Below are 25,668 nucleotides of genomic sequence, written 5' to 3'. Positions count from 1 at the left end.
TCTGGGATTCTCTCTCCACCAACTATAATGGACCTTGCGCTACTTTATCATCCGCCAGATCCATGCTTTCAATCACAGGTTCTTTGACTTTCTCACGTCCTGTAAGGATCATCCTGTCTAGCAAGCACAGAACCTGCTGACTCCAATGCTGGCAGGCGCAGACATCTCCAGACCTTGATCCTTGCTGCTGACCTCAACGGCTCTAACGATCCAGAGTAGATTCTAAATCCAGACTCCACCGCCATCAAGGCAGGTTCCAATGATCTCGGACACCTCCAAAGTGCCAATTGCACAACCTCCACCTCTGACTCCAGCCTTGATCTCCAGGGAGGGTCTTCACGTGCTGCCGCTGGAACCCCCATCTCTCCTTCCCCCACCACCACTCTTCAATCCCGTGTCTCTCAGATCCCACTCCATCTTCCTCTCACCCCACCATCCATGAATACCCCAAACCTCCCTTCTCCTCAGACACAACAAACCCTCTTCCCCCTGCCGATCCCAGCTCTCATCCATGCCAGGTTTTCACCTTCCCGCCTCTGAGGCAGAACGTTCTGTTCTCAGTAAGGCCCTCACCTTTGTACCTCTGCGCCCACACCTCAGTGAGTTCGGCACCTGCCACGACACTGACCTCTTCTTCCACCACCTCCGTCTCCAAGCCTGTTTCTTTGGCAAAGACTCTCCACCCCGCACCAATGACCCCTCCCATTTTCAACCCTCCTCCTCTTCCTGGGCACCTCACCCTGGCCTTCTGCCTGCTCTGGACCTCTTCATTGCCAACTGCCGATGGAACATCAACCGTCTAGACTTCAACACTCCTCTCTCCAATTCCAACCTCACTCCTTCTGAATGCTCGACTCTCCACTCCCTCTACATGAACCCTATAACTTCACCATCATACCCGCAGATAAGGGAGATGCTGTAGTAGTCTGGTATACTGACTTCTACCTTGCTGAGGCCCAGCACCAACTCTGACACCTACTCTTACTTACCCCTCAAACAGGACCCCACTAACAAACACCAGGCTATTGTCTCCCACATCATCACCAACCTTATTGATTCTGGGGATCTGCCATCCAGCGCCACCAACCTCATAGTTCCCGCACCCCGCGCCTCCCATTTCTACTTCCTACCCAAGAACCATAAACCCGCTTGTCCAGGTAGACACGTTGTTTCAGCTTGTTCCTGTCCCACTGAATTCATATCTGCATACTTTGACTCTGTTGTATCCCCCCTTGTTCAGTCCCTTCCTACCTACATCCGTGACACTTCATATGCTCTGGATCTTTTCAATGATTTCAGGTTCCTTGGCCCCCATCATCTTATTTTTACTATGGTTGTCTAGTCCCTATACACTCCATCCCCCATCTGGAAAGCCTCAGAGATCTCCATATTTTTTTTTCTGAGCACCAGACCTAACCACTTCCCCTCCACCACCACTCTCCTCCACCTAGCGGAACTTGCCCTTGCACCAAATAATTCTCCTTTGGCTCCTCCCACTTCCTTCAAACAAATGATGTAGCCATGGGCACTTTCATGAGTCCCAGCTATGCCTGCCTGTTTGTCAGCTGGTGAAACAGTCTATGTTCCAAGCCTACACTGGTGACCATCCACACTTCTCCTACACTATATCGACAATTGCATTGTTGCTGCTTCCTGCACCCATGTTGAACTCGTCAACTTCCTCCACTTTGTCTCCAACTTCCATCCTGCCCTCAGATTTACCTGGTCCATTCCTGACACCTCCCTCCCCTTTCTCGATCTCACTGTCTCTATTTCCAGAGACAGCTTATTCACTGATGTCTAGTATAAACCCACTGACTCTCACAGCTACCCGGACTATACCTCTTCCCACCTTCTTACTTGTAAAAATGCCATCCCCCCTTCTCTCAATTCTTCTGTCTCCACTGTATCTGCTCTCAGGATGAGGCTTTTCATTACAGAATGAAGGGGATGTCCTCCTTTTTCAAAGAAAGGGGCCTCCCTTCCTCCACCATCAATGCTGCCCTTAACCGCATCTCTTCCATTTCACGTATGTCTGCTCTCACCCCATCCTCATGTACCCTACCAGGGATAGGGTTCCTCTTGTCCTCACCTACCACCCCTCCAGCCTCTGCCCATAAAAGGGTACAGACCTAATACAAGCAAACAGGATTAGTATAATGGGGGGATAAAGGTCAGCATGAACATTGAGAACTATAAGGCCCATTTCAGCACTGTACAACTGATTCTTTAGCTCAGTTGAACTGTGCTAGAAATCACAATGAAAACGATAAATTGATGGTTCTTTTTTGGTGTCCTGAGCTGGAGTCAGTCTGGAAAATTATTGAAGCAATTCTATGATCATTGCACAGATCTAACTCCTGAAATGCCAGGTGCATGTCAGGCTTTGGGGTTTTAACATTTTAATTGACATTCATTCTTTGGGGCACTCCTCTGTTTTTGTGGATGCCTACAAAGATAGAGAACTTCAGGATGTATATTCTATACATTTCTCTGATGTTAAATATATCTATTGAAACCTATTAAGATTTCAATCTGATCTTCTTCCAACAGTGTAATACAACATGTGGCCGAGGGACAAAAAAGAGAGTTGTTTTGTGTGTGGGAATTGTGAATGGAAAAGTTACAACTTTCAATTCTGAGGAATGTGATCCAGCTCAGAAGTTAGTTGAAGAAACAACGTGCTTTGAGCGACCATGTTTCAAATGGTTTACAACTTCATGGTCTGAGGTAATCAGTGTAAGCTTTAGATCCAAATCAAGTCAAAGCATTTCAGCAACATTTTAACAGGAAGCAGCTTCCAGAAATGATACATTTATAAAATATTTAACGCAAACTTTTACTCTTATGACAAATTCTCAAGTTAAAATATTGTTGTTTTCATGATAAGGACCATAAAACATAGGAGTAGAATTAGGTCGTTTGGCCCATTGAGTCTGCTCTGCCATTTAATCATGGTTGATCCTTCTTTTTCCCCTTCCTCAGCCTCACTCCCCAGCCTTCTCCCTGTAACCTTTGATACTGTGTCCAATCAAGAACCTATCAAGCTCTGCCTTAAATACACCCAATGACCTGGCCTCCACAGCTGCCTGTAGTAACAAATTCCACAATTTCACCACCCTCTGGCTAAAGAAATTTCTCCGCATCTCTGTTTTAAATGGATGTCCCTCTGTCCTGAGGCCGTGTCCTTTTGTCCTAGACTCCCCTACCATGGGAAGCATCCTTTCTACATCTACTCTGTCTAGGCCTTTCAACATTCAAAACGTTTCAGTGAGATCCCCCTCACCCTTCTAAATTCTAGCAAGTACAGACCCAGAGCTATAAAACGTTCTTTGTATGATAACTCTTTCATTCCCAGAGTCATCCTTATGAACCTCCTCTGAATCCTCTCCAATGCCAGCACATCTTTTCTAGGATGAGCAGCCCAGAACTATCACAATACACAAGGTGAGGCCTCACCAGTGCCATCGGGGTCTCTCTGCCCTCCAGTACAGACATTTACACCACACGCTACATCCACAAAGCAGTTATGGTCGAAATGACAATAAAAAGTGACTTGACCTGACTTTAAAAAGCCTCAGCTTCACATCCCTACTCTTATATCCTAGACCTCTTGAAATGAATGCTAACGTTGCATTTGCCTTCCTCACCACTGACTCTACCTGCAAGTTAACATTTAGGGTGTAATGCACACCCTTTGCATCTCAGATTTTTGGATTTTCTCCCCATTTAGAAAATAGTCTGCACATTTACTACTTCTAACAAAATGCATGACCATGCATTTTCCAAAATTATATTTCATTTGCCATTTTCTTGCCCATTTTCCCAATCTGTCTTAAGTCCTTCTGCAGCCTACCTGTTTCCTCAACGTTACCTGCTCCTCCAATCTTGGTATCATTTGCAAACTTAGCAACAAGCCATCTATTCCATCATCTAAATCATTGATGTACAGCATAAAAAGAAGTGGTCCCAACACCAACCCCTGTGGATCACCACTAGTCACTGGCAGCTAATCAGAAAAAGGATCCTTTCATTCTCACTCGCTGCCTCCTACCAATAAGCCAATGCTCTAACCATATTAGTAACTTTCCTGTAACACCATGTACTCTTAACTTGGTAAGCAGCCTCATGTGTGGCACCTTGTCAAAGGCCTTCTGAAAGTCCAAATATACAACTTCCACTGCACCCCCTTTATCTATCCTACACGTAATCTCTTCAAACAATTCCAACAGGTTTGTGAGGCAAGACTTTCCTTTAAGGAAACCATGCTGACTTTGTCCTATCTTGTCCTACGTCACAAAGTACTCCATAATCTCATCCTCAACAATTGAATCCAACATCTTCCCAACCGCTGATGTCAGGCTAACTGGTCTATAATTTCCTTTCTGCTTCCTTCCTCCTTTCTTAAAGAGTGGAGTGATATTTGCAATTTTCCATTCCTCTGTGCAGAGACCAGTGATTTTTGAAAGATCATTACTAATGCCTCCACAATCTCCACCGCTACCTCTTTCAGAACCCTAGGGTGCAGTTCATCTGGCCCGGGTGACTTGTGTACCCTGAGGTCTTTAGCTTTCTGAGCTCCCCCCTTGTAATAGTAACTGCACTCACTTCTCTTCCCTCATACCCTTCAACAGCTGGCACACTGTTAGTGTCTTCCACAGCGAAGACTGATGCTAAATGCTAATTTACTTCATCTGCCATCTTGTTCCCCCCCCCCCAGTTATTATTTCTCCTGCCTAATTTTCTAGCAGTCCTATATCCATTCTTAACTCTCTTTTATTTATATTATCTTTTATGATAACATTGTCCTCTTGCCCCATGACTAACACTGCCTGATGATTTGTTGAAGTGATAATGCTTTGTTTGAGCATCTCATCCAGGCAGTGTACGATGTGCTTCAAAGCCCATCAAACCTGCACACATGGGGCAAGGCAGAGTCATCTGCGTGCCCACTGTGCTCCAAGCGAGGAACCCTGGAGCACATCCTCAGCGGCTGTGCAAGGGCACTTGGTGAGGGACGGTACAGGTGGAGGCATGACCAGGTCCTGAAGACCATTGCTGAAGCCGTCAGTGCAGGAGTTGAGTGGGCGAAGTGGTCCCGACCCTCCAAGCAGACCATTGCCTTTGTCAGAGCTGGGAAGCAGCCAATACCTGCCAAAAGGACATCTGCAGGCATTCTGACCTCTGCAATGGACTGGCAGCTGTTGGTGGACCTCAAAGGGCAGCTGAAGTTCCCCAACCATATCGCAGCCACCAACCTGCGACCAGACATTGTCCTAGTGTCTGAGTCGACTAAGCAAGTGGTGCTGCTGGAGCTGACAGTCCCATGGGAAGATAGCTTGGAGGAGGCCTTTGAAAGGAAGCTCTCCAAGTACGCAGGACTGGTCGGCAACTTCAGCAGGCTGGATGGAGAGTGAGGTGTCTCTCAGTGGAGGTTGGTTGTAGGGGATTCATAGCCCATTCTTTAGTTAGAGCCTTCAGCATTTTGGGCATCGAGGGAGAGAGGAAGAGGAGAGCCATCCGCGGTACCACCGATGCGGCAGAGAGGGCCTCAAGATGGCTGTGGCTCAAAAGAGGGGAGCCATGGAGTCATAAGTAGCTAGCCATCTGGACACAAGCTGGGGTCTGATCAGCCCTGGCTGGGTCACCTGGAGGAGGTTGTATGATGTTGAAAGACCCGAAACACCCGATGATTCCAGGAACATCACTGAAGATGTGTCTAGAAGCATCAATAGATGTATGTACACAGCTTACTCAAATAATTCATCCATTAGTACTTCACAAATGAGCCTGATCTGCCTTAATTAAGGTTGGATAGTGACCAGAAACTATGTTTATGGGTTTTCCCTCCTCAGGCCAAAATAATTTGAATGCTTCTGTCACTCAGTCTGGTGTCAGCTAAGCGGAATGCTATACAACATGATCAGTGCAGCTTTAATCAGCCTTTGAAACAGACTGGCCCCTGGGAAATTATGTTTCTAGGTTGGGAATCCTGTTGAACTTTTTCTGTTTTCTTTGGAGTTGCGCTGAAATGTTTGCTAATTGAAGCAAGTTAATTGAAGTTGCAAAGCAAGCAGAAAAGCTTGATTTCAGGATGCCCGTGTTCAAAAAGAAATTAAGAAGTTTTAAGAAATTCCAGAAAATAATTTATTTTCTATAAAAGAGAATTTTGATGAGCAAGTACACCTTTTAAATTATCATTCACATTAAATGTTACTTATTTATATATAACAATGCAAAGAAAACCATTCAGGGCATTATGTCCATGCTGGCTCCCAGTGAAACAATCTCTTCAGTCCCCCTTCAATTCTTGTTTCTCTTGCATACCCATCAACATTTCTTTAGCTCCTTTACTGGCAAATTAACCAACAGCATATCTTGAGAATGTGAGAGGAAACTGAAGCAGAGTGCAGGAAACCATCACTTTCATGGGGGGGAAAGTGCAAAAGTCAGAAATAGTATCCAAGAACATTATCACTGAAATTGATGTATTTTTTAAGATACCATTCAAATAGCTCACACCTGATAGTATTTCAACTCTTATCATCTTTTTGTTTTCCTTAAATAATGTGATTTAACAACCAAATTTGAAAGCAGTTTCAAAACTTTCAGCCTTTGAAGTAAAGATAATTCCAGAATGACATGAATATTTATGTAAAGAAGTGCTTCCTAATTTTATGTGTATATTGCTGAGCTCTCATCATGTGATTGTAGCCTTTGTTCTGGATTTCTCACCTTTACCAAATGACTTTTTATTACTTTAAAACATCAATTGGATTACCTGTAGACTAATTAACTTCAAGGAAAAGTTCATTAAACTCAAGGGAATAAAAGTTCAGTTCCTCACAGTTTATCTTAACTCCAAGAATTCCATTGAACTTAGACTGTATATCCTTCCTGATTGCATCTAAAGCTCAACTTTCCCTCAACGTACCTTTTATTTATTCTGTTCCTATCTTCTAGCTTTTAGTGATTTTTTTTGTACTAGGACCCTTTTCGCTCCCATATCCTACTATCAGATCATTAAAAGCACTTTTTGACACCCTTAAACCCAAGGTTAATTATCTCAAATTTTCTGCATTGAACTCCACTGACCTGTGTATTGCCCGCTCATTTCTATCTATCTCTTTGTTACCTCTTGCTCACATTTATATAATGAATCAAACCTGAATGTTAAAAGTTGGCAATACGGTCTTCCATTTTAGCAAAACCAGAGGTCCCTGCCAAGGTTAATTACAAATACAGGTGTCCCCCGCTTTTCGAACGTTTGCTTTACGAAACCTTGCTGTTACGAAAGACCTACATTAGTTACCTGTTTTCGCCAACAGAAGGTGTTTTCACTGTTATGAAAAAGGGCAGTGTGCACCCCGAGCAGCCAAGCTCCTCCCCCGGAACTGCATTCTAGCCAGCATTGCTTAAACACGTGCCTGTGAGCAGCCGTTAGCAAGATGAGTTCTAAGGTATCGGAAAAGCCTAAAGAGCTAAGGATGTTACACTTAGTGTAAAACTAAACATAATTAAGCGTTTCGATCGTGGTAAACAAAGCAAGGACAAAGTGAGTTTGGGTTGTGGAAGGTGACGAAGATGATGTTGAAGAGGTTTTGGCATCCCATGACCAAGAACTGACAGATGAAGAGCTGATGCAATTGGAAGAGGAAAGGATAACAATCGAAACCGAATGCAGTAGTGAACGGACTGAAAATGAAGTCGTCCAGGAACTGAACGTGAAGGAACTGCGTAAGATTTTCGCTGCAATTATTACAGAAAAGTATGACTTTAATTTTGAAAGGGTACGTCGTTTTAGGGCATATTTTCAGGATGGTTTGAGTGCTTACAAAGAACTGTATGATAGAAAAATGCGCAAGGCTAAGCAGTCAAGCATACTGTCATCTTTCAAGCCTTCCACATCAGCCACAGCAGATGACAAACCTTAACCTTTGACATTGAGGCAGGCAGACATAGAAGATGACCCGCCTGCCCTGATGGAAACAGACAACGATGAGATGACACCCCAGTGTCCCACCACCCCAACCCCCGGGCCGCGGACCGATACATTGCCGCAGAGAATGCAGCGGTAGCCAGGACGCACTTGGCACATCTTTAAGAAAAAAGCCAAAATAAATATGCTAATTAATTAGGTGCCACCCGGCACGTAAATGTCGGCCCAGATCAGAGGCTGAAATTTTCCAGTCTGAAGGGACAATTTTCCAGCACATTTCCCGATCGGTTCCTTTAATACCTTAGAACGGAAGTTATCTGGTCCTGAACATCTAAACTGTTTTTAGTCCTCTTTTTATAACTTTTACTTTTCTTAGTTCACTAATATTTCAACATCCTCCATCTGCTTCTGCTCCTTACTATCCTGATTTGTAAATTCTTATAGCATTCCCATCATGAGCAGCTGAAAAGTTATCATTGGGTTTTGAAGAGGGCTAATCTTATTGAAACATTTAATATTCTGAGATAGGTAATGCTCTCTTTTGTCATTCTATGTTCTGTTTCTACTAATGGACATAGAAGATTAAGGGGATCTTTTAAAACTGAAGTAAATAGGAAATCTTCTAGAAGGTGGTTAATTTCTGGAATTTTGTTATCTAGAGGTCTGTGGCTAAATCATTGAGGATATTTCTAGAGAAAGTAGAACATCTCTGATAGATCAGGGAATTGAGAGCTCTGAGGAATTGACACAGAGGAGATGAGGCATGAGCTACACTTATATTGAATGCTGAGGCAGCCTTGAGGGGCCAAGTGGTCTTCTTTCTCCTTTTCCTGCTTTCTTATGTTCTTGTGTTCTATCACTACTTTCAGGAGATTTGTAAGCTATTTCCCCACCAGGATCTTGAGTCCTTTATATTGATTTGGTTCAGCCTTTTGTCAAAATTAGTTGACTACATTTCTTATTTTTCATGTTCTTAATTACTTGCTAAATAATGTAGGTACATAGGTATCTAAAATATGTCATAAACTTTGATTTTAGATTTCTTGCTGCACTCGTTTATTTAACAATATATTTTGTCACTTTTCTACAGTGCACTAAAACCTGCGGTGTTGGAATTAGAATGCGCGATGTAAAATGTTATCAGGGAAAAGAAATTGTCCGAGGATGTGATCCTCTTTTGAAACCAGTTGCACAACAAAGCTGTGATCTCCAGCCCTGTCCTACCCAGCCCCCAGGTAATAGTGCATACAGTAAATTCTATTGTGCTGTGCTTTTGACACATTTAACAATTAATTTGTATTGTATGTTTACATTTAAAACCTGACTTCAAAGTTGAAAACAAGCATACGTGAGTATTGTCTGTGTACTGTAGCTCAGTGACTGAAATTCAAATGACTGATTCTGAAGAGGAGGTAACACAGGTTAAACAGTTTCTTAGATGTCCTGTAGATTTGCTCCATTACAGTGGGGAGCCCGTTGGAGGTAAGATGCACCATTGCAAATTGGGAAAAGCTGGGGGATAGAACTACTGGGGACCTGTTAATTCATCATGCCCCCAAATGTGCCAATGTTATGCAGCATTCCCTCAGTACCAGGCCAAGATATGGGCTGCTAATAGCAATAGCATCAGATCAACAAGCTCAGTGCAGTGCTCATGTCCACACTACAGCCATGTATTTATCCACATGCTCACTTGTACCTTCAATGCAATGGGTGTCAGCAACTTGTCCAGTCCATAGCACTATAGGGAAACATTCTCCTGACCTCTTACACCCAGAAGAACATTTATAATAATTACCTCAAATTAGACTCATGCTCACATACCAACTGAATTTGGGAATATACATTGGTGTGGCAATCTGCTTTTTAATTCTCATTCCTACATATCGTCTTATTCACAATGTGGCTTCATGACAGTAACTTTCATTATCTACAGCCCTTTATTGTATAGCAATGCAAAATGCTTGTCTTAATTTATTCTCAAATTGTCCGCAATAACAGAGTCACTTGAATTGTACATCTTTAATTTCTGAGAAGCTGATAGCAGATTATGCCTATAGTTCCTGAGTTTTAAAATAGTTCTACAGGGATGTCATGTAAACTGTTTGAGATTAATCCATAAACACAGGAGATTCTGCAGATGTTGGAAGTCCAGAGCAACACACACAAAATACTGAAAGAACTCAGCAGGTTGAGCGGCATTTAAGGAGAGGAATAAACAGTCAACGTTCCTTCAGCATTTTGTGTATTTTGCTCGAAAATAACCCAATAGATCGAGCTATAGTGAATTTTGTTTTAGTCACATTGCTGTGTCTCTTGGAGGGGAATTTGAAGGTAATGGTGCTCTTGTACTGCTTAATGCTTAGGCTTGGGAGAGAGTGGTGTCATCAAAATAACCTTGAGTTGTTGTGTTGTTGCATGCCACCAAAAATATGACTAAACCATCTTTAGTGATCTTGTTGTTTCCTGTGTTATTTCTGTTCAGTATTGTGAATCCATCAGCATCTTGACTGGCAGTTTGTGCAATCTTAGTCTCAGAACTGGGCTCTGAATTTGACCCTTCAGGTTGATGACCAAAAGATCGGATTTCAACACACCAGCACAAGGATTAAAACTGTATTATTTTTATTTCACTTAAGACAAGTTGACAGCTCCTTAAGATACTGACTATCACAATTATTGTTCCACAGATGACAGTTGTCAAGATCAACTTGGGACTAACTGTGTGCTGGCAATAAAAGTCAATCTGTGCTCTCACTGGTATTACAGTAAGGCATGCTGCAGGTCTTGTAGAACTGCTAATTCATAGTACAGACGCCAGAATAATTGTATCTTTCAACATGTGAACAAAAGAATGATGTGTCTGGTGAAATTAGTTATATTACAAGGATTTAGTGTTCTTTTTCTATCAGGAGCCCTTACTTGATTATTGCAATGCCATCAAGCTGCACAAGAACTCTGTGAAACTGTCAGGTTTCCTGGATACATAAAGCAGATAGTCCCCAAAGTCCACACCACCATATATATCTACGTATCAGTAAAATGATAAAGCTAGCATTATCCATTCACAGTATCTTATAAATTATTATAATACAAGGCCATTCCAACTCGTGCTATTGAACACCAAGACATGGTTGTGGAACAATGGTATTAGCTCTGCAAGTTATCATGCAAGATGAGCTAGCACAATGATAATTCCTTATTAATTTAATGTGATTCTGTATTACATGCTAAATGATAGAATAGATAATGTTTTAACCTTGATATTTTCATACAGTATGTGTCTTTAATACGCTGATTACAAATATTTTTCACATAGTAATGGAGCATAGCTCCCAAAAGGACAGACAAGGCATCCAGTATCAGAGGTGCCGATCACTAAGGTACTCCTATCCTCAATGCATTGCCTTTGCCTCAGTCAGTTCAGCCCCTCAGCTTTAGTCAACTTTTCCCTATACCACCTGTAACATTCAGTCTTCGGGATTACTGTTAATTCAATACTTAGGTTTCTGCTTCTTTCTGGAATCCTTTTGATATCCACTGTTGTCAATGAGTTTTAGATTCGAGGCAGTACCATAAATATCTGTGTTGTAGCAGCACTTAACATTTCAGCAACTCGTGAAACTGCTGATGCTGTTCTCAGAACTTTCACCCCTGATATTGTATAAACTTTCAATCAAAAATAGAATGAACTTGTTTGTCCAGCTACCACACCTGTTTTACGATCTTTAGTAATAATATTTACGTTGGCACGTGGCCAAGTGGTTAAGGCGTTGGTCTAGTGATTTGAAGGTCGCTAGTTTGAGCCTCAGCTGAGGCAGCGTGTGTGTCCTTGAGCAAGGCACTTAACCACACATTGCTCTGCGACGACACCAGTGCCAAGCTGTATCGGCCTTAGTGCCCTTCCCTTGGACAACATCGGTGGCATGGAGAGGGGAGACTTGCAGCATGGGCAACTGCCGGTCTTCCATACAACCTTGCCCAGGCCTGCGCCCTGGAAACCTTCCAAGGCGCAAATCCATGGTCTCACGAGACTAACGGATACCTATTTATTTAGTTCCTCTTACTTTTCACAGATGAAGTGTTCTAAAACCTACAAAATACTTTTTATAAGGAACCCAGTATAACTGCCAGGTACAGATTGTCATGTGAGGTATAGATTATGGCAGTAAAAATCATCTAGAAAATATTTTGCTGTCAACATGCATGCAAAAGTAAATATTCCAAGGTGTCCCCTTCCTCCTTGTGATTATAGGTAACAAAATATATCTTGATTTATCACCTGAAAGTTCCCAGTTGTTTCATTTTCATTTTCTTATTACTGATATTGTGCAAACATCTTTTTATAAAGAAAATAATATTCTTTTACTGTTTTAACTCGTATTCCTGTGCCAGAAAACCCAGGCTGACTGTTGCAAGTATGCTTATATTTAATAGCTTGTAATCTGTAATTTTATAATTATTATTAATGACGAAGTGATTTCCTTTTTTCCCAGATGCATTTTATGAATCAGATACACTGTTAAAGACTTAAGTTTTAACCCAGTGCAAAATATTTATCCGGGCCACTTGGAGTTAGGGAAACTGGAAAAAAGAAAATTGCGATATTGTATGTACAGTGTATATATTTTAAAACCAGTACATCATGAAATGTAATAATAAAATAAAATGTTTTGTCTATTAAGTGTTTTATCATTCATTTCCTACAATTTCTATTATAATTCAGAGATGAGGTATGGATATCTCTCTGTTTTGAACTGATTTAACAGTATCCAGAAACAGATATATAATATCCACTAAAAGTCACCTATCCCTGAGATAGAATCACAGTCTTTGAATTTATGAAGATTCCTGGAAATCTGAAAATTGGGCCATGAATTGGTAAATAGTCCAATTGGATTGAAATAATGTTTGGCCTGCATACATTTTGAACAGAAGTCACATTCAAATCCAGCCAAAGAAACATGTTGACAAAACCAAACTCCAAACACAAAGGCTTCAGATGCTGGAGATCCAAAGCAACACACATAAAATGCTGGAAGAACTTAGCAGGTCAGGCAGCATCTGTGGAAATGAATAAACAGTCGACATTTTGGGCCGAGATCTTTTTTTAGTCCTGAGGAAGAGTCTCAGCCCAAAACGTCAACTATCTAATCATTTCCGTAAATGCTGCCTGACCTGCTGACCAAACTCTGCTCCTTCTCCACCCTTGGCTCCAGGTTGATTCTGTCAGTAAGTATTGCTTCCCCGACATCAAAAATGCAAAAGATCTATTCAGTTTACATGGCCCCACTCCACCTCCATCCCATTCAATCAATTTCATGTGCTGTTTGCACAGCTTGTTATGATGTGCAGCCACAAACTTCCCACTCCCTTACAAGACAATTACCAAGATCGTATTCTTTGTCTTTATTGTCCAACCAGCCTTACCCACCTTCAGTTTCTCTACTAATGAAACTTTATCCACACCTCCATTGCCTTGTAAATCAGTGCCCTCATTTTTGTCCTTTAGAAAATTCGTTGGTATAAACTTTCCGAATCTCAAACCAAATTACTGCACTCTTGATTGAAAGCATTATAGACACTGCACATGCTGGAAATACTTGGCAAATCAGACACTGACTGTGGAGAAAGACAGTTTACATTTCAGGTCTAAGATCCTTCAAAACTGGAAAAGTAAGAAAACACATTTTTTTAAACTCCAAGGAGGGATGGAGAGAACAAATCTTTGATAGGGTAGAAGCCAAGGTCGTTCTGTTGGCACAGTGGTTTATTTTCAGGTATTTCAGTGATCCTCCATTATCAGAGTTGAAAAGTTTCTGTGTTGCTTAATGACAAACATTTTACCAGAATAACATAAATCTACAGTGCTAGAAGTTCTAAAGAAATCTGTACAAAATTCAAAACTATTAATTTAATGTGAAGATTTTGTTGACTTAAACCTAGTTTCTAAAGTGACTAAATTGTCTTCCAAGGGGTGTCCCTGAGATTGTGAAAAATGCATAATTTTTCCTTTTTGCCATGGGTGAGCAATTTTTATGTGCATTGACAACACCCAACTGTATTCTCATTCATTCATTTTTCTGCCATGAGAAAACCTCTCTTCCTATATCTGAACCTCTTGACTCTTTATCAATTCCATTATCTCTTTTCTTCTTCCTTATATACATGCACACTATTGTATTGAATTGATTCATTAAGCTCAAAAATGCTAACAATAAGATTTGCTCTAATGCAATTCTGATCATCTATAATTATGAGTTATATGTACTTTGATGCAACATTTTATGGAAGTAATCAGAACATTCTAACCTGCACACCTTCATTAATTAAGACTTGCTTTTTGTAGATGGTAGAGTATAATTGCTGTTAATAATTTCTATTAGGAATCAATGACCCTCTTTGCCAAAAATAGTTTGAGCATAAGTATCTTAACCCTAGGGTAAAAGATGGCTCCTTTGACCATAGGGTAAAAATTTTAAATTTCTGCGATATTTTAGACACCTTGCAGTCATTATCATTTCAGAATAAATACTTTCAACTAAGACACTACAAAAGTCAGAAATAAAATCATCGCTCCTGCCTTTCCTCTATCACTTATTGCCTGGTATTCATGGCAATATGAATATTGCATTGTTCCAACTTGGTCATGTTGAAGAGAAGTTTGGAAAATGTTTGCAGGAATTACAATGCATTTACCCAAACCTGCTTAACTCGGTGCAGAAAGCATATAAGATTTATTCTCTCACCTCGTTATCCTGATTTCAGCATCTACCCATTACAAACTATAGTTAGCATGTATCCACAAGGTGCAATTCTATAAGTGGCTAGCAGTAGTTCAAATCAAAGTAGTACTGCACCTCTTAAAGATAAATGCTCTTTTCACAATTTCACATGTTTATTAAGTTCAGAACAAGTTAAAAGGGAGGTCATCCTTTTTCATCACAGCTGGACTCTTTGGTAGATAAGGAGGAGAGAGGTCATCTCATTGTAGTCAAGTTCCCTAGATCCAAGTTAGTTAACAGAGGAGGTTGTAATGGAGATTAATGCTAGGATTGAAACCCTGGAGATATAGGTGTACTTCCCATATTAAGTTTAGTGCCCTCAATACATTGTTGAGATCATTGAAAGCATCAGATTCTCTTCTTGATAGCTGTCCCACATGGCGTACACTTCATATTGCATGCCCATATCAATTGCTTGAGGATTAGGGTTTTTCCCAAACAAATGCATTTCCCTTCCTCAGGCACATACATACATTATATCTGGCGCCAGAGGATACTGGGCCTCCTTTTGGGGAACAATGTGGGCTAAGTAATTGAAATGGCAGTTGAGGGAGCATCACTTTGGGTCCAATGACCATGAATCTATTAGTTTTAAAATAGTTAGGGAAAAGATGGAGCTGCCAGCAAAAGAGCCAGGTACAAGTTTGATTTCAACAGTTAAGAGAAATTTGGATAAGTACATGGATGGGAGGGGTATGGAAGGCTATGTTCCAGATGCAGGTTGATGGTCTAGGCAGAATAATAGTTTGGCATGGACTAGAAGTGCTCTATGACCCTAAGTCCACAGTCCTGAGCTGGACAGGGCCAACTTTGAAGGCATTAGGCAGGATCCATCTGGAGTCAAGTAGGAGACTCTATTTAAAGGAAAAGGAACAGCAAGTTGGAGGGCCATATCAAGAGTCCAAGGGAGCATATTCCTGTTCGGGTGAAGGGTAGCACCAAGTTCAGGGAACCCTGGCTAATGAGAGATACAGTATTGAGGCTCTAGTAAGGGAAAAAAAAAAGGAAACATACATCACATTTTGGCAGTTGGGTAGGAATGAATCCTTCAATTAATATAGAAGATTTAGACCCTGCTTATGAGAGAAATCAGGATGACAAAAAGAGGGTATGATATGGATTTGACTGGCAGGTTTAACAATAATCCCAAGAGGTTCTTAAATTCAATTAAGAGTAAAAAGATGTCTATGGAGAGATTAGGTCCTCTTAAAGACCATCAGGACCACTTGTGTGTAGAGCCACAGGAGATGATTGAGGTTTTTAATATCTATTTCTCCTGTATTTACTGAGATTATCAAGGATGTTGAAGAAAGGAGAGTACTAGGTAGTGAAGTCTTAGAGCATAGAATTATGAGAAAGAAAGTATTTGCAGCCTTGAAGGGCTTTAAAGTGGGCAAATCTCCAGTGCCTGACCAAGTGCATCCCTACACCTTATGGAAAGCCAGAGAACAGAAGCTCTAGTATAGATGGTTGCTTCAATATTAGCCACTGGCAAAGTTCCAGAAGAGTGGAGGGTGACTAGTGTTCAAAAAAAGACAGGAAGGGAATTACAGGTCGATGATCCTGACTTCAGTTGCAGTGAAGTTACTAGAAGGAATCCTGAGGGACAAGATCTACCATCACTTGGATAGTCAGGACCTGATCAGGAATAGTCAGCATGGTTTTGTGTGTGTGATGGAAGCAAATATAATAGTGGAATTTAGACAGCCACATGATTTACACACAAGAGCTGAGAGGAGGACGCAGAATGGCATGCACACATATGATGCCTAGGCAGTGGCAGGTCCAGCTAATATCCTGAATAAAATATCATGGAACACAGTTCCTACCTTCTTACACATTGCTTATAGCAGTATACTGTGACTCAGTGGAAAAATCCATTTTAACACACATGGACATCAGGTTCCAATGTTCCAGCTTCTATTGCAATATATACTAAAACCACTCAACACCAGTGGAAATATTCCCTTTGGGCACTGAAACTTAGATTGACAGAGGCAGCTGAATGTCTATAATTTCCTTGCACTAGTGTGAAGAGAACCCTGAGTGGCCAAATTATTTCAGGTGTACATATAAATAAAAATAAGTTTAAATTTGAACTAGACAGTAATTTTCTTGTTATTTTGCAGAATGCCTTCTTGCTATTACTGCTCCTTTTCCAGATTTCCCCAACAAAATTTCTTTCAAATTCCTGCAGAGAGATTGTAAACTAAGAGAACAAGTGAATTTATTATGAATCTATCACTGATAAAGTGCTGAATGGTAATGTACTTTTGATTTACAAATTTTCTGGTTTATTTATGTGCCTTGAACAATAATGTTCCTATACAATGTTGAATTAATCAGTGTCACAAATACATCATCAGCCATGTACTACCTCCTGTCACATAATTAGATCAGACGTACTGAATAACATATAACAAGATTAGCAGCCATCAAAAGTAATAAGAAAAATCACCGCAATTTATCCAGTCCATTTATCAGTTTCAAAATTCACACTTCATCAAATGAATCTCCTTCATTAGAAAATAAATATATAAATACATCAATAACTTTTTGTTTAAATTACATTTTTTTATATCTGGATGATTCTTTTTGTAATGTGAGTAATTGGTTCTTTCTTGTTTGGGATTGCAAGAATCTTACTGATACTTTTGGAGTTGCATTCATTGTTTCCATCCATTTTCTCATGAAATGTACAAACTAATGGTCTAATTTTGTTCTATAAAGCAGCTGTGGTAGAAAAACCATAAATAACAAACCTCTTTACACATCAGTGCTGATACTCCGACTTCTACTAAAAATGTCTCTGGCCATCTTGGCCCTGCCTAAGGGCAGTTCCTGGGGATTCGTCAGCATTTCTAAATCCTCCTCACTGACAGAGGTGTAGCTCATGTTCTCACCCCCATTCCGAATCTCTTCAATCTGATGTACATAGAAGAGTGGCTTGCAGTTGGAACAGAAAGGTCTGGACTGGAAGTGATCTTGGGGGTAAGCTACAGAGCCAAAGTGAAATCCATTTCCAGCACTGTAGTTGTAGTAGGCAGCCGGCAAATGTGGGTGGACTGCAAAATCAGGCTCCTCCTCATCTCCATCCCATTCCTCTCGCTTACAGCAATAATACTAAATAAAAACACAAACAGTAAAATTTACAGAGCACTGAATGCTTAACAAGGTGGGGTGCAGGGAAGAGATTGAGTATATTCTTTTTCCTTTTGACTGCTGCAACTCTTCTCTGATGACATGGATCAGTTGGACCAGCGATGGGGACAAGGAAATCAGAGAGCAGTGAGCCTTAGTGGTAGGAAATTCCTGGAGAAGATTCTTAGGGGCAGGATTTACTCACACTTAGGAAAACATTTTAAGTTACAGTTCCAGATTTTCCAGTGTGTGTATCATTCCCATAAACACTGCTCCTTGCAGAGGGTAAACTTCGCCTGACATTTACCCTAAATCAAAAACACTTTTAAGATGGCAACCTTTTAGAACAGAGGTAAGGAGGAATTTATTTTAGCTAGAGAGTAGTGAATCTGTGGAATGCTCTGCCGCAGACTATGAAGGCCAAGTTCATGGGTATATTTAAAGCGGAAGTTGATAGTTTACTGACTGGTCAGGGCATCAAAGGATATAGCGAGAAGGCATTGGTATGGGGTTGAGTGGGATCCAGGATCAGCCATGATGGAATGGCAGAGCAGACTTGATGGGCTGAATGGTCTAATTCTGCTCCTATATCTTATGGTCTTATGGCTGTACTTTGGCTTAGTAAGTTTCTCTGACACTGACCTGCAGGCGGCAATAACACAACACGATTATTATACAGAGAAGGATAATCGTAGCCAATATTCCTCCAGTGATGACTACAGTCCCGGCTGTCATTCGACCAGCTCGCCATTAACAGCCTGAAATGGAAAGAGCGGGGAATTTCAAGGAGTGGAGTAAAAGTGGGAGACCTTTAGATATAAGACACATCATAAAATATTAAACTGAAGGTCAGATGATTTAATGTTGAGTGCAAACAATTTTTGACTATTTCTATACACAGGAGCCAGCAGTCATTGAACTGAAACCAACCCATATCACACTGCCCCTTCCAAAGCTTGGCCAATCAGCTCATCACTGTCATGGTCAACCCTATTGCCATGTATGACCAAAATATGCCATTCCCAGTTATGGTTAAAAGTCATATTCATAGCATAGTCAATCCTATTCAAGACCACAATCAATCATTCAGTTTCCAGTCATAACCAATTCTCAGCCATAACCAAACCCATAAGTAGCGATAATCATCCCATTCTCAGACGTAGTCAATCCCAGTCCGTGGCATGGTGATTCCTATTCCAATCACAGCCTTGGTTAATTCTATTCCCAACTGTGTTTAATTAATTCACTTCCAACTGCAAACAATCACAATACCATCCATAGTTAACCCATTCCCGGCTTTGATTAATCATGTACCCATCCGTGATTAATTCCATTTCTGCTCATGGCAATCAGTCCCACTGACACTCCCTGAATGGGAATTAAACTGATTGACAATGGCTGATGCACTTCTCAGTTTAATTCCCAGTCATAGTCAATAAACTGAGAGAAAATCATTTGGATTTTACTGGTTTTTCATTACGATGGTGGGAGTAGGAGATGTTGGGGTGAGGAGGTAGGAGAGAGGTGTTTTGTTTTCCTCAGCTCAATGGGATGTGCCCTGCACAAACGGTCTCATCGGCGGGGTCGTCTATGCAAGTCAGTGATTAGACAAAGGGCAAGTTCTATAAACCAGCTATAATCCAAGCAGGCAGCAGTAAAGGAAGATTTACTAATTAGTACTCTGTCTGTGTGATGGACATGATGCTCCTTACTTTCAAACAATCATACTGCACAAAGGAAGGCACCTAGCCCATTGAGCATGACAAGGATAAGCTGTTCCGAGGATCATTTAGATTTCCACTTCAGCTTCATTTCCCGGTCATTAAACATTTATTTTCACATAATTCCTTTCTGAGTAGCAATCAAAATCCTTTTGATGTTTATTATTGTCTTCAATAACAGCCGCGTTCAATAATTATTTCATATCTAATTGTCCTCCATTTGGAATCCCCTCTGCCTTTCCTCCACTGGAGCTTTCTGTGTCTGTTAAGTTTGTGTGTTGCTCACTGTTCCTGCATGGTCTTTGCTTGTGTAATGATCGATTAGAAACTATCTGACATCATGGTGGAATGACAGCTTTGATCATCAGCTTCCTCAGCATAAACACATAGTCCATGATTAGATGACAAGTAAAAGACTAACTCAGACAATGAACACCAGAAACATAGAGGCCAGACCACAAAGAGTAACACAGAATATTACCTGCCACTTTCAGGGTAAGATTCGGGCCAGTTTTCCCACACTGGCACCTGAAATACCCGACACATCACAAAATGATCACAAACCACAAATACTCCTGTCTTAGTTACAGGCTGGAAAATATAAACAGCACATCTGGAACCACAGTGGCCAACACCACCTGCTGGAGGTACCAATACATTGCACCATGCCGTCATGCCAGTTCCATCCAATCACCAGTCTCTCCTGCCTCTGTGGTTATGGAAGACTGCGCCGCCTCCCAGTTACCATGGTAACAGTGATGCAACAATCTTCTCACAAGCAAAAGCTCCAAGCATATTTGTTCCTGAACAACATGACTCAGTGCTGTTGGGATGCCACCCATGGTCGAAGAGCTGGATTTAGAACGCAGGCTCAAATTTAACCCTGTCTTTCATAATCCAGGAGTCTGACCATTGATACTGCCGTCTTGTTAACAACCTTAACCTGCTCTTGTGACCAGATGGGGGAAAAACTGTAGAAAGAAAACAAAATAAGTATCTCAGTGGCCTCATTAAATTTATAGATTTACACAGCACATCCAGCTCAGTACTAACAATCCTGACTGGTAAAACAAATTGTTAAGGAAACAGCAATGAAGAATCCTTCTACATCTGAGTGTAACAGTATTCCTGAGTCTCTACCCAGGACTTGCATGACTGACAGTGGTAAAAAATGAGAGGATGCTACTGGTGTGATGAAGGAAGCCCGAACACCGCTAGTGATGGAGGACCTTCATTGCTGCCCCAGATGCCAGCGGGAGAACAGGAAGTAAATAAAAATTACACAGCACAGAAACAGACCCTCAGCCCAACTCGTCCATGCCAACCAAGCTGTCCATCCAAGCTAGTCCCACTTGCCTACGTTGGGCCCATTTTTCTCTGAACCTTTCCTATCCAGGTACTTATCTAAATGTATTGTATCATCTCAATAGCTTCCTTTGGTAGCTCATTCCATACATCCACCACCCTATGTGTGAAAAAGTTGCACCCCAAGTCCCTTTCAAATCTTTCCCCCTCTCACCTTAAACCTGTGCCCTCTAGTTTTAGACTCCCAACCATTGGGAAACAGGCTGCGTCCTTTTATATCCAAACTATAACTTTAAAACAATTGATTCATTTGTCTACAAGACAAAGAAGATTGTTATCAACTTCAGGAAAGCTAGCACCTTTCACACTCCTCTCTACATCAGCAGCACAGCAGTGGAAACTGCGAGCAGATGTAAACTCCTGGGAGCAAACATCTTGCACAACCTACACAGTCAGAAAGCTCACCAATGCCTCTACATTCTGCACATCAATACTCACATCTTTCTACAGGTGCACAGTAGAGGGCATCCTGACAAGCTGCATCACTGCACGGTACAGAAAATGCACTGTGGCGAACAGGAAGGCTCTAAAATTGGTAGTCAAAATTGCCCAACGCGTCACTGACACCAGCCTACCTGCCATCAAGGACATACAGTACATACAGAAAGGTGCCAGAAAAATGCAAGCAATATCCTGAAGGATCTACCCAGTCTGCTGCTCATGGACTGTTTGTCCCATTCCCATCAGGGAGGAGGCTATGTAGCATCCACACCAGACCCAGCAGACTCAAAAAGAGTTACAATCTCCGAGCAGTAAGACAGATCAACACAAACAAGAGAAAATCTGCAGATGCTGGAAATCCGAGCAACACAAACAAAATGCTGGAGGAACTCAGCAGGCCAGGCAGCATCTATGGAAAAGAGTAAACAGTCGATGTTTCAGGCGGAATGTAGAAAAAAAGCTGAGGAGTAGATTTGAAAGGTCGGAGGAGGGGAGGGGAGACTGATCAACACCTGCACCCAATAACCCACCCCACCACAACCCCCATCCACCACATTATCATTTCCTGTCAGAATCACCTTATCTACAGGCATTCCTGAAACTAGTGTCACTTTATGTACATAAAATAAATCTATGTGTACAGTATAAGCTATCTCATGCATTTACTGTTTTTATTTTATTATTGTGTTCTTTATACCATTTCCTTTCCCAATGAAACAAGGATGAAGGAAGTATAATGCCAATGTTAACTATTCTGCTCAGTACGGGGCCGATGGATTTTTAAAGATGGATTCTCACATCTTATGGATATCACTAAATCATCATTATTCGGGCCACATATCTAAGTGAAGATGTTCTGACATTGGAGAAGGTCCAGAGGTTGTTTATGAGGATAATCCCAGGAATGAAAGAGTTAACATATGAGGAGTGTTTGATGGTTCTGGATCTATACTTACTAGAGTTCAGAGAATAAGGGTAGAACTCATTGAAACTTACTGAATATTGAAATGCATGTATAGAGTGGACATGGAGGAGGAGTCTATGGCCAAAGGGCATAACCTCAGACTAGAAGGATGTTCCTTTAGAACAGAGGTAAGGAAGAATTTATTTAGCCATAGAGTGGTGAATCTGTGGAATTCATTGCCACAAATGGCTGTGGAGGCCAAGCCACTGGGTATATTTAAAGCAGAGTTTGATCTGTTCATGATTAGTAAGGGCGTGAAAAGTTAAGGGGAGAAGACGAGAATGGGGTTGAGAAGGCAAAAAAAAAATCGGCCATAATCAAATAGCAGAGCAGGCTCAATATGCCGAATGCCTAATTCTGCGCAGATGTTTAATAGTCTTTACAGACTGGTAAAGAAAATGAGACTTTTTGTTTCCCATCACATCTTATTTGAGGAACGAGTCTCAAACAGAGTATGATAACAGTATTGTTCACACTTCCTCCAGAAATGATGCATATTTCACAAAGGAGGGTGCTTGACAACAATTTCCATGGCAACCACGCTAAAATGGGCTACAGCTCACCCTCAATTAACATAAAATTTGAAACTATACTTTTAGCTGGAGTATTCATGTTACAGGTTGTTTATTGTTTCAGTATAAGATCTATTGGGAAAACAGTTTTCTTACCATAGTAATACTGCTCAACAATGTACTTTAACCTTCAATCTAGCAACACCAGGTTCCCTAAAACCAATGCTCTCCAGAAATGTACTCATCAGCACTGTACTCCAGTCTTGTACAGCCATCAGCCCCGTCCTATAGTTGTCCTGTGAAGGCATTATACCCCGTTATACCGCTGTTATATAATCCCCTGCCCCAACTGTCCTATAACCAAGTGTTACACAGTGACAGATTTCTGTCCACCTCCACAGTAACATATTCAGTACTAGAGTGTTTAGCTTTGCTGCCCCAAAAAAATGGACAGAGTAAATGGAACCATAAATTAGTTAGCTGATAGTGAGTGATGGGAAAAAGTTAAAATTAATTAAATGACACAGTATCAGATGTTGGGAAATACAGCATAATTAGAATGGTTCAGCGTGTTTTGTGCAAGGAAAATACTTTTGACAATCCCAGTACAGATTTTGAAGGTGTAGCTAACAGGTGAATCAGGGCAAGCCACCCAATGTTATATATCTGGATTCTCAGGAAGTATTTGAAAGCCTGATATAAAGAAAAAGGGATCATCTAAATAGGGATAATATATTAACACAATAACATTTTGGTTAATGGACTGAAAACAACAAGTGAGAATAAATACTGTGGGTGATTTTCTGATTAGCTGTAACTGATGGAATGCCACAAGATTTTGCAGAGGCTTTTACTTGCATTTGGACTGAGTCATATTGATCTCCTGGTTGTGTCCTGAGGTCATTAACTTTTCTTTGAGACACATCATAATTTATTTTTGTTAACAAACCAATTCTGAGTGGTTAAACAGAGTATGGGATTCCTTAACTTCCTTCTGGATAGCTCACCAGGTGTGAAAGTTCTTGGATTATGGAGCGCATAGATCAAGACATTTCAGTCATCAGTGTGTCAGTGATCAACCGGCTCAGAAGGATCCTTCCGTTCTTATGTTGTATCTGCTTTGATTCTTAAGTAAATTATAACCAAAAACAGACAAATGGTATTTAAATTTATTTTGAACATACTAAATCAATGTCTATCATTGGAGAAAGTTGCACTATTTTCATGTTTCTCATGTTTTCCTTACAATTACCTCCAACCTCTACCTCTCCTCACTGAAGCCTCTTTAAGCCAAAGCCTTAAGCTCCCCACTCTAAAACTGGCTCACTCTAACAAAGGCCATTCCGCTTAAACCTAACTTCTTTTTAATGAAAGAATGCCAAGTGCCCAATTTCATAGCACACAGAATATGCCAACTGGCCCCACTCGCTTATTTCAAATCTCACTCCCACTAGGCACAACAGTTCCAAGCAATCTGTGTCACACTGATTGTCCCATCTATCCATTCTTTTTTTTCAAATGACACTCTCACTAAACACAATCCAATGGCTCAGAGGGTTTTTTCACACAGAGGGTTGTGGTTGTGGAATGCTCTAAAGGCCAATTCTCTGGATTCTTTCAAAAAAGAGTTAGAGCTCTTATAGATAGCGGAGTGAAGGGATATGGGGAGAAGGCAGGAACAGGGTACTGATTGTGGATGATCAGCCATGATCACAGTGAATGGTGGTGCTGGCTCAAAGGGCTGAATGGCCTACTCCTGCACCTATTGTCTATTGTCTATTGGCTCCAAACGATCTGTGGCATATGGAGTGTCCCAATGAGCAACTGTAGAAAAAAATTCAGATGGTTCAGTCACTTGACATTTGGGTTGAGGTAGTAAACTGGATTCATTATTAGATTCGTGAGGAAGACAGAGTGTGGTAATGAATGGTTGGCTCACTGACTGGAGGCCTGCGACTAGTTGTGTGCCACAGAGAGTGGTGCTGTGTAGTTGTTATTTCTCATCTGCAGTGCCTATAAAAAGTATTCATTCCCCCCCCCACCCCCCCAGGAAGTTTTCATGTTTTATTGTCTTGCAACATTGAATCACAATGGATTTAATTTGGCTTTTTTGACACTGATCAACAGAAAAAGACTCTTGTGTCAAAGTGAAAAAAGGTCTCTATAAAGTGATATAAATTAATTACAAATATAAAACACAAGATAATTGATTGCATAAATATTCAACCCTTTAATATGAAACACCAAATCATCACTGGTGTAGCCATTTGGTTTTAGAAGTCACATCATTAGTTAAATGGAGATCACCTGTGTGCAGTCAAGGTGTTTCAATTGACTGTAGTAAAAATACACCTGTATCTGGAAGGTCTAACTGCTGGTGAGTCAGTATCCTGGCAAAAACTACACCATGAAGACAAAAGAACATTCCAAGCAACTCTGTGAAAAGGTTTTATAAAAGCACAAGTCAAGCAATGGATACAGGAAAATTTCCAAGTCACTGAATATTCCTTGGAATACAGTTAAGTCAAGAATATGGCACAGCTGTAAATCTGCCTAGAGCAGGCTGTCCTCAAAAACTGAGTGACTGTGCAAGAAGGGGACTAGTGAGGGAGGCCACCAAGAGACTTCTGGAGGAGTTAGAAGCTTCAGTGGCTGAGATGGGAGAGACTGTGTATACAACAATTGTTGCCTGGGTGCTTCACCAGTTGCAGCCTTATGGGAGAGTGGCAAAGAGAAAGCCACCATTGGGAAAAATAACTCACATGAAATCTCAGCTAGAGTTTGCTAGAGGCATGTGGGA

General features: G+C 41.0%; 2 protein-coding genes across 4 annotated transcripts in view; one reads left to right on the top strand and one right to left on the bottom strand.

Moving 5' to 3' along the window:
* The window catches only part of adamtsl2 (ADAMTS-like 2), an 87,366-nt gene extending 74,794 nt beyond the window's left edge, over window positions 1-12,572 (top strand). For all 3 annotated transcript variants that reach the window (XM_072240498.1, XM_072240499.1, XM_072240497.1), the window contains 3 exons: window positions 2,554-2,730; window positions 9,030-9,174; window positions 10,630-12,572. In XM_072240498.1, the coding sequence (XP_072096599.1) occupies window positions 2,554-2,730; window positions 9,030-9,174; window positions 10,630-10,748 (441 nt within the window). In that variant the 3' untranslated portion in view covers window positions 10,749-12,572. The remainder of the gene's footprint in view (window positions 1-2,553; window positions 2,731-9,029; window positions 9,175-10,629) is intronic.
* Window positions 12,573-17,311: 4,739 nt separating this feature from the next.
* On the bottom strand, window positions 17,312-20,117 carry LOC140186163 (protein FAM163B-like). Its single transcript, XM_072240096.1, has 3 exons — window positions 20,068-20,117; window positions 18,508-18,623; window positions 17,312-17,847 (listed from the first exon to the last, which is right to left on the bottom strand). Exons 2-3 carry the CDS (start codon window positions 18,598-18,600, stop codon window positions 17,491-17,493), a joined length of 450 nt encoding a protein of 149 aa, XP_072096197.1. The 5' UTR covers window positions 18,601-18,623; window positions 20,068-20,117; the 3' UTR covers window positions 17,312-17,490.
* Between the last annotated feature and the right edge of the window lie 5,551 nt (window positions 20,118-25,668).

The sequence above is a fragment of the Mobula birostris genome, chromosome 22 (genome assembly GCF_030028105.1).
Source record: "Mobula birostris isolate sMobBir1 chromosome 22, sMobBir1.hap1, whole genome shotgun sequence".
Taxonomy (NCBI): domain Eukaryota; kingdom Metazoa; phylum Chordata; class Chondrichthyes; order Myliobatiformes; family Myliobatidae; genus Mobula; species Mobula birostris.
This window is presented reverse-complemented; position numbering and strand designations above follow the sequence as displayed.

Coding starts and splice junctions, on each gene's coding strand:
- LOC140186163 (XM_072240096.1), bottom strand. CDS start 18,600: ATGACAGCCGGGACTGTAGTCATCACTGGAGGAATATTGGCTACGATT. Junction 17,848..18,507: donor TGTGTTATTGCCGCCTGCAG/GTCAGTGTCAGA, acceptor GTTTTTATTTAG/TATTATTGCTGTAAGCGAGA.